This window comes from Semicossyphus pulcher, unplaced genomic scaffold (assembly GCF_022749685.1).
Source record: "Semicossyphus pulcher isolate SPU_LCO1_2020_fin unplaced genomic scaffold, fSemPul1.0.p SCAF_20, whole genome shotgun sequence".
NCBI classification, from domain to species: domain Eukaryota; kingdom Metazoa; phylum Chordata; class Actinopteri; order Labriformes; family Labridae; genus Semicossyphus; species Semicossyphus pulcher.
In genome coordinates this window covers 23991656-24001127 of record NW_027211694.1, presented here as the reverse complement: position 1 = coordinate 24001127, position 9472 = coordinate 23991656, and the positions used below count along the sequence as shown (strand labels likewise).

The 9472-nt window shown below is 45.5% G+C and overlaps 1 protein-coding gene across 2 annotated transcripts; it reads left to right on the top strand.

Annotated features, from left to right (window-relative positions):
- Nucleotides 1-2515: 2515 nt before the first annotated feature.
- Nucleotides 2516-7283, top strand: LOC138599443 (microsomal glutathione S-transferase 1-like). 2 transcript variants are annotated; one of them, XM_069671126.1, is made up of 4 exons: nucleotides 2516-2570; nucleotides 3143-3275; nucleotides 3640-3731; nucleotides 5478-7283. In XM_069671126.1, the coding sequence occupies exons 2-4, from the start codon at nucleotides 3159-3161 to the stop codon at nucleotides 5722-5724; spliced, it is 456 nt and encodes a 151-aa protein (XP_069527227.1). In that variant the 5' UTR covers nucleotides 2516-2570; nucleotides 3143-3158; the 3' UTR covers nucleotides 5725-7283. The 2 variants fall into 2 exon arrangements, with proteins under 2 accessions (XP_069527227.1, XP_069527228.1); XM_069671127.1 differs by lacking the exon at nucleotides 2516-2570 and adding an exon at nucleotides 2970-3054.
- Nucleotides 7284-9472: the final 2189 nt, after the last annotated feature.

Below are 9472 nucleotides of genomic sequence, written 5' to 3'. Positions count from 1 at the left end.
ACGCTCTATAATACGGCCCGCACTGTGAGTATTTTGTCAGTACCTACAGTGTAATTTAAGGAAATGAGAACTGATCTATACTCATCATTCTATAAGTACTTGGTACTCACAGCTTACTTTAGAGGAACGGAGAAATTACTTACACTGTAAGTACCCACTAAGATGAGGGGTGCAGGCTGTATTATGAAGTTTCCACTGTTTCTTTGTACCTACAGTGTACGTACGCTCAGATGAAGCAAACAGTCTGAAAAGGAAAGCGACCCACTGGCAGGAAAATCAAGAGTTACAGCCGTGACACAGGGACGTGTGCTCCCATTGCTGCCGTGTACTGCCAAAGAGCTGAGGGCCGTATTATAAAGCGTTACACATATTCTTAAGATAAAACTGAGGAAGATTCGTAGGAAAAAAATGTAGGAAGTCCTTAAGTGCAATTCACTATTATTTTCTTTCTTACTTACGAACTTCTTGGATGAGATGAACTATGTATGTAAATTAGGCGTATCATTATTGACTATAAAGGACCAAAATGTTATTTCAAAAGACATAATCTCGAAGTTCTCAGTTTTGTTCTATCTGGCGCCTCTAATGGCGATAAAAAGGAATTGCGGGAGCTTCCCTCCCAGATAACAGACGTTTCTTCTTCTTTGGATTTTCACTTCTTGTTGAAGTTGTATCTGTAGTCATCCATCTTTTCTTTGTTTGTTCAGCCATAGTAGATTACTGTTTACTCGCAACACTTGCAGAGAGCGGAAAAGCAGCCGCTTAAAGTTTAAAGGAATGAATGTAGAGGCTGACCTTTTCACTGTCGCAGTTTTAAGACATCTGTCAGCTCATCTTAAAGGTGTGAAGAAACTATTCTTAAGTTTCTTATGAAGAAACATAAGAAGAAAGTTAGAACATAAGAATATACATTTTTCTCAATTATGAAGTTACAAAGAAAATGCTTTGTGAATCCGGCCCCTGGTACGGTGAGCACAGACACAGATAGCTGCTAATCAGTGCTAACATAAATGAAATAACGAGTGTAGAAACAGTGTGTCAGCTGTGTTGGACGTCTGTTAGTCCAATAAAGCGCACACACACATGAAACAGTACCCTCCAACAGCACAATCATCCTGTGTGTCTCGTGTCTCGGGTCGTCAGCGTCATGCCTCCACATGTATCAACATGTCACATGATGGAAACTCGCCCGAGGCCAAATGAAACATGATGAACGCTGTGTTCGAGTCTGTAACAGACTGAGCCCCCTCCCTGACTGAGGCGTACCTGCACAGGGCTGGCTGGGTGTGATGGGGGGGGATAACGAGCTCGTCTCTGTATCAGGTGCTCACTGTTCAAAGCGCCTCATGCTGCTGAGACTGGGCTCTTTGTTCGGCTGGCTCTCCAAACAGCAGCCTGACACTCGTCTGATTAAAGGGAAATGACAGCCATGTTTGAGACCAAAGTGATCGTGACTGTTCTCAGCTGAAGTCTCGCCGCAGTCTGCAGACGCCGTGCTCACGCTGCTTTGATGGAGGGATGAAGAAGAGGAGATGGAGCAGAGGAATCACAGCGAGCGCTCGTGTTTCTGGGAGGAGAGATGCATGTTTAACTTTCTCTCTGCACAGTGGTTATCATGACCTCCACAATAAAAGCCCAAACTTTAAAACTCTTATATTCATATAGTTTTTAAATCAAAACACTTTCTGAGCAGAGGATACAAAGCAGACAGTCAGAAGAGCAGGAGGGTTTCTGAGCTCTGTTGATACATGAAGGCTCACAGCAGCAGGTGTACAAGCAGCCAGGTGAGCAGGAACAGGTGAACATTAAGGTAAGGAATCTTAAACAGCAACAGCACAAAGCAAGAACCAGCTCAGGGGCCAGAGGCCTGGGACACGAAGAGCAACAGACAGACGGTGAACCACCTGAGAGCAGGTGACCATCAGAACAGAATGCCTCAGACGAGCAGCAGGCTGGGCTGACGGGGAGGAGCTGTGGGGGACGACTGGACACCCAGAGTCTGTTATGATGTGACTGGACTTCAGGCTAGTTACCTGCTAGTTACCTGCAGGTTACGACTCAGAAGCCTCAGTCTGAGTTAAATAAAACATCAGGTGTGACTCTAACGTGGAGTCAGGATGAAAATCAGGACCAAGGTGACAGACTGCTGAGTCTGTCATCAGTTTACTCTGTCACAGCTGTTTCTATAGCAACACGGACAGGAGCCAAACACAGACTGTCATTAAACAGGACGAGTTCACTGGTTCATTGACACATGAAGCTCAGGTAGGTGCAGGCAGGTGGAGCTCGGTGTCACACTCAGTGTCACACTCAGTGTGAGCTGCACACACTGTCTTAAAGTCACAGGTCCAGGTCAGGAAACGTATAAAACCTTTTCAGTATGCTGAGTATTTAGAGCATTTAAACTGGTTTGAATGCATGTTGTCCTCATAAGTGTAGAAACACACTCCCACAGAGGAAGTGGTGTATTGTTCAGCAGTAGCCCCGCCCCCTCTGTCTCTGGGTAACAGGTCAGAGTGTTTATGCAACAGATTCAGAGCTGCTCCACTCCTGCAGAGACACCACCTCACGTAAGTCCAGCTGCTTTCTGTGGCTAAAGATTGTGTCTACATGTGTGATGTGTTCAGAAGGCCTGTGTTTTAAATCCTGCAGGCAGAGGAACAGTCAGTGTGTCTGCGCTGAGTCTCATTTATCAGCTTATCTGTAAACACATTCGTAAATGTAAGAGGATTGGCTGGAAGACAGGGAAAAAATGGCAGTGCAGCGTTACTCTCCTTCTGAGAGCTGGAGGCTCTCGGCCTTTGCATGTGCCACCAGCACTGAACTCCCTGATTCCCTTTGTTCTCCCCTGAAGTTGATCAGCCCCAGGTGTGTGGCTTCCCACACCTGCTCCTAATACTGTCAGTTAGAAGTGGGTGGAGCCCCCTTGCAGAAATGTAGATGCCTCCATTTACATTGCCCCTCAACCCCTTACACTGACATTTAATAAACAGAGCTGTTTCCGGCTCTCATCGGGTCTGGACAGACTTTCTGACTCTTTTAAGGTTTTAGAACGTGAGTTTGAAAAGTTTTAACTCGTGTGTGATCTCTCTGGAGAAACAGACCTGTGGATTAACATCGTCTCTTCTTTGTTGGTGTTTAGTTTTAAACAAGCAGAGATGGCCAAGCTGATGGAGGATGAGGTGTTCAGGGCTTTCACCACCTACGCTGCTGTGGTCATCGTGAAGATGCTGCTGATGGCTCCACTGACTGCGTTCTACCGCTTCAGCAGAGGGGTGTGTTACAGAAGTAGCTCTACGTCTGTTGAAAAGATTGAGTTATGTGAGGAGTTTATGATGTGTTTAGCTTAGCTTAGCTTCCTAAAACTTTAAAGCCTTTAAGGTCATCAGAGTGTGTTTTAAACCTCCTGACTTCCTCGTATCACACGTCTTGTTACTGCTCACTCTCTTTCACAACAGGCTGTAATAATAAAAGGACTTTGGAACAGCAGCAGCTTATAAAATAATCATTTCAAAATTAACTAAAGTATTATGTTCAGTTTGCACTTGTAATTTTCACCATATTATGTTACTTATTAACATGTTCCTGAGGCAGAGGAGGTGAAAACAGACTGTGGTTAAATGTGTCTCTTTAAATCAGGCTTTTGCCAATGAGGAAGACGTGGCCACGAAGTCTGCAGAGGAGAGGAAGAAGCAGCTGAGAACTCATCCTGATGTGGAGCGAGTGCGAAGGTGAGATGATCTGAAGACTTCAGATGGATGGATGATGGATGATGGATGTTGGATGGATGGATGATGGATGATGGATGTTGGATTGTTGGATGTTGGATGTTGAATGATGGATGATGGATGGATGAATGTTGGATGTTGGATGGATGGATGATGGATGATGGATGGATGGATGAATGTTGGATGGATGGATGATGGATGATGGATGATGGATGGATGGATGAATGGATGATGGATGATGGATGGATGATGGATGTTGGATGGATGGATGTTGGATGTTGGATGATGGATGATGGATGATGGATGGATGAATGTTGGATGTTGGATGGATGGATGATGGATGTTGGATGGATGGATGTTGGATGTTTGATGTTGGATGATGGATGATGGATGGATGGATGTTGGATGTTTGATGTTGGATGATGGATGATGGATGATGGATGGATGGATGATGGATGATGGATGGATGATGGATGTTGGATGTTGGATGTTGGATATTGGATGATGGATGTTGGATGATGGATGATGGATGTTGGATGGATGGCTGATGGATGATGGATGTTGGATGTTGGATGGATGGATGATGGATGTTGGATGGATGGATGTTGGATGATAGATGATGGATGATGGATGTTGGATGTTGGATATTGGATGATGGATGTTGGATGATGGATGATGGATGGATGGATGATGGATGGATGATGGATGATGGATGGATGATGGATGATGGATGTTGGATGGATGGATGTTTGATGTTGGATGATGGATGATGGATGATGGATGGATGGATGATGGATGATGGATGATGGATGATGGATGGATGGATGATGGATGGATGATGGATGATGGATGTTGGATGTTGGATATTGGATGATGGATGTTGGATGATGGATGATGGATGATGGATGTTGGATGGATGGCTGATGGATGATGGATGTTGGATGGATGATGGATAATGGATGTTGGATGGATGGATGTTGGATGTTTGATGTTGGATGATGGATGATGGATGGATGGATGGATGGATGGATGATGGATGATGGATGTTGGATGATGGATGATGGATGGATGGATGTTGGATGGATGGATGGCTGATGGATGATGGATGATGGATGGATGGATGATGGATGGTGGATGTTGGATGATGGATGGATGGATGGATGGATGATGGATGGATGATGGTGATGATTAGACAGTTTCAGAAATATCCTGAAGAACAACAAAATTACACATTTGTTTTATTACCACGACCTGTCACCCATCATCAGCCGTACTGTGCAGGTACATATTCTATAGAGGTGTATGTACTTTGTATGTAGTGGCTTCTGTGATGTGTTTGAACCTGTTACATGGAGGGCTGATGAATAATGACTTAATTGTTGGTACATAGTAAATTATTATACATGATTTAAGACAAGACTTCTAATGTCTGGACCCCTGACCCTGTAGAACCTCTTTCTGACCCGGTAGAACCCCTTCCTGACCCTGTAGAACCCCTTTCTGACCCTGTAGAAACCCTTCCTGACCCTGTAGAAACCCTTCCTGACCCTGTAGAACCCCTTTTTGACCCGGTAGAACCCCTTCCTGACCCTGTAGAACCCCTTTCTGACCCTGTAGAAACCCTTCCTGACCCTGTAGAACCCCTTTTTGACCCGGTAGAACCCCTTCCTGACCCTGTAGAACCCCTTTCTGACCCTGTAGAAACCCTTGGACTGTGATGGCTCACATGTGATTCACGTTGTGTTCCAGGTGTCATCAGAATGACTTGGAGAACATTGTTCCCTTCGTGGTTCTCGGCCTGCTCTACGCTCTGACCGGTCCCGAGCTCTCAGCCGCTCTGCTGCACTTCAGGCTGTTTGCTGGATCTCGGATCTTCCACACGGTGTCCTACGTGTGTCCTCTGCCTCAGCCATGCAGGGCTCTGTCCTGGATGCTGGGCATGCTCACCACCCTGTCCATGGCCTACAGGGTGCTCAGCTCAGTCCTGGTCCTGTAGAGACCTACAGAAACATGTTTTACTTGCTCTCCTCAGGTCTCTCTGAGCCTGATGGTTAAATGTCCTTTGCATTTATGCTTTGTGTTCTGTGACCTGCAGGAGCTGTGGGATGGATGGAAAACATGTCTAATAAATTTGACATTAACTCTGTTTCTGGAGATTTACTGGAACGTGTCCTAAACTAGAAATGACCAGACTCAGCCCTGATAGGAGTTATGTCTATATTCTCTTTAAAATTGTTTAAACCTGGAAATACATGTTTGTAATATATCTGAGGGGAAGTTTGTTCACAGTAACACCTGTGAGGTGTGATCTCAGGTCAGAGCCCCTCCCTCGTCTTACACAACCTCAGGTTAAATTCCAGCGTCCTTCGTGTTATCTGATCTTTGGACTGTTTCCTGTTCACAGTGACTCTGCATAAAAAACTGCACACTCACACTGATGCTGCATTAATGATAAACACAATCAAACAAGCTGGAAGAGCAGAGGAAGCCAAGTGGACCAAATATCAAAGGACACAGCCAAAGCCTGTTCAGCGCTCACAAAGACAAATGCAAAGAAGGAGCGAATAAAACAGGACAACAAGACAACAGCAACAGGTGGGGCAATGTTCCAACTCACACTGCTCAAATAGAACAAGGTGCAAAGCAGTATAACAAGTGTTCCTTCTGTCCTTCATGTGTTGTAATTCAGGGTGTGACATACAGTTCACATCGTCTTCCTCTCACCCTGAAGTCTGTGTGCCGAAGCAGGTCTGGGGTCAGTGAGGAGGCATAAAGATTAACTCTGGGTTTTCAGCACCATAGGAACTTTCTGCTGCACTAATCTGACCTGATCTGCAGCAGGTTCTGTCAAAGATAACAGATCATCGAGTAGCACCCTCTCTGTTCGCACAAACTAAATCAACCCCAAACGTCAACATTGAATAGAATTCAATCTAAATGAAACCGGCTACCACAACGTGCTGTCAACATCAAATTAAAAAGGCTGAAGTGTGTGCCGACTGATCAGGCTAAGAAAACAGTCTGCTCTGATGACGGACTTCTGTCTTCTTTTTCTCCTTTCCTGTGACGGGGTCACCTGCGGCATGTTGTCCGTCTTTTACCCACAGCTCTGCATATCTCCAGGCAGGTAGGGAGGAAACCCCTGATCTATTTACTGAGATGAACAGCAGGGAAACACTTGAGTTGGTGGAGTTCCTTGAGGAGTATTGGACTGGTTGCGGCGTCAATAGCGAGAGGCTGGAGTACAGTGAGTGTCTGTACGAAATCAGAAAACATCGTGAATAAGATCAGACATGAGAGAAAATGTGTTGGTATATGGCTTCTTGCATGAGGCCCATTGTTTCCTCCTGTCCTCCTGCTTCTTCCTACTCTTCTCTGTATGTTTTCCTGTTATGAAGGACATGGTTTCAGAAGCTTAGACGAGATTAGAAATAATGAAGCACACGTGCAGGATCAATGATTGAATGTCCTTTCATCTGCAGCCTTAATTAGAAGAAGAATCCTGTATAACAGCTTCATGTGTCCAGAGTCCTTCTACACATTCGATTAAACTTCTTAATTACAGCAGAATAAAAATCTGTTTCGTTTTTATTGTATCTGTACTTTTATATTATTATACATATTTTGTCTCATTAATTTCCTTTATTGGCTGAATCACAGATAAAATACACACAGAGTGATTACTGCAGCAGCGGAATGAATAATGTGAAATAATCAGACACTGCCAACTGATAAAACAAATAAAGAAGAAGAAGAAGAGGAGGAGGAGGAGGAGGAGGACAGAAGGACCTTCCCAGACAAGAAGAAGACTTTAAATGGTGGATTCATGACATACTTTAGTCTTCGTTCATTTAGCTCTGTTGAATTCTCTCCTGCCGTAGCAGCATGAAACGTGTGTCCTCCCCGTGTCTGCTCTGGCAGCTCCACTAGAGGGCGCCCTGTTAAAAGTCACCTCCTGGTTCTGCTCATTAGGACTCGTTCATGGACCAGGTGCAGCTCATGAAGCGCTGCAGCTCGAGCAATTAACTTCATTACCTCTGCTGAAAACATTCCCCTGAATCTCCCACAATGCACCTCTCACCCCCTCACACACTCTGAGTGTCTGTTCACGCACACACAGTGAACACATGAGCACATTCAGGAACACACAGAAGAACACTCCTCAGACTCTGTGTGTGTCTGCTGTGAGGAGGTGAAGCAGGAGGAGGCGAGGCAGGAGGAGGTGAGGCAGGAGGAGGTGAGGCAGGAGCAGGCGAGGCAGGATGAGATGAACCATGAGGAGGTGAGGCAGGATGAGGTGAACCACGAGGAGGTGAGGCAGGAGCAGGCGAGGCAGGATGAGATGAACCATGAGGAGGTGAGGCAGGAGGAGGTGAACCATGAGGAGGTGAGGCAGGATGAGGTGAACCAGGAACAGGTGATGCAGGAGCAGGCGAAGCAGGAGGAGGCGAAGCAGGAGGAAGCGAAGCAGGAGCAGGCGAAGCAGGAGCAGGCAAACCAGGAGGAGGCGAAGCAGGAGGAGGCGAAGCAGGAGCAGGCGAAGCAGGAGGAGGCGAACCAGGAGGAGGCGAACCAGGAGGAGGTGAAGGTCATTTCTACAATACAGAAATGTAAAAACGAATAATTAAGTAAATCAATAATATAATTCATATTCAGTAAATCAATAATATAATTCATATTCAGTAAATCAATACAGATGCACATTTTCAGAATATCAGTTCTTGTCTCATTTTATAAATTAATTAATGCCCACATTTATCTTTAATATTATTTTTGTTGTATTTATGTACTGCTGTTTCGGCCGGTGCTGTCTTCATATCTAATCTAACATCAGAACTTCACAGGTCGCTTTGGGACAGAAGAACTACAGAAGGATGATTAGAACAGGCTCGTTGGAGATGACTGCCGGTCGCCTCGACAACAGGCCAGAGTAGCCGATTGCAGTCGGGGGAGGAGTCATAAAGTCGGACACTTGCCTCGTGCAGCTTCTATGTGAACTGATGTGAAAGCAGTCTTCAGCTGTTGTTGTTGTACTAACTGGAGTTTGTTTACAGAGACCGTCTTTGAATAAGTTCTCATATTTTATTTCATTGCAGATGTTTATTCAGACAGCGTTCATGAGGAATGTGTGACGCGTCACATTGTGAGTGCTTTGATTAAACCGTTCATCAAGTTTCATGAATAATGATGAAGACAGAAGTCTCATCACTTCCTTGTGGGGGGTGTCAAAGCTCTTTTCAGCCAATAGGCGCTTTACTCAAACCAGATCAAGTCGTTTCCCATCATGCACGGCGTTGTGCAGTCAGTGGAGAGCAACTGTGGCGCCTGGCCCTGAAAGCTGCGGCTGCCTCGCTCCTGTGAGACTTCATAGCCTCGCGCAGTCGGGTTTTCAGAGCAAGTCGGACAACAATCACCCTGTGTGTCTGAGACACTGAGGCTGTGAGCGTCTGATTCACCGTCCTGGACATCAGAGTGAAGTCTGTCCTCTGCTCTCAGCTCAGAGAGGTTGGGACATGAGGTGAATGATTTTATAGGACAGCAGGTTGGACTGAGCGCACACACTCAGTCTGCTCTGTGTCTGTCTGTGTGTCTCCTCTCTGTGTGACTGTACTGATGTCTGACTGTAGGAGTCCTGATAAGACTCACTGTGCTCCCTGTGTGTGTTTCATTATCTGTCACACTCTGTCTCTGAGTCCTATTGTTCAGCTGGTTAACTCTACAGCTGCTTAATTAGGCACAACTTC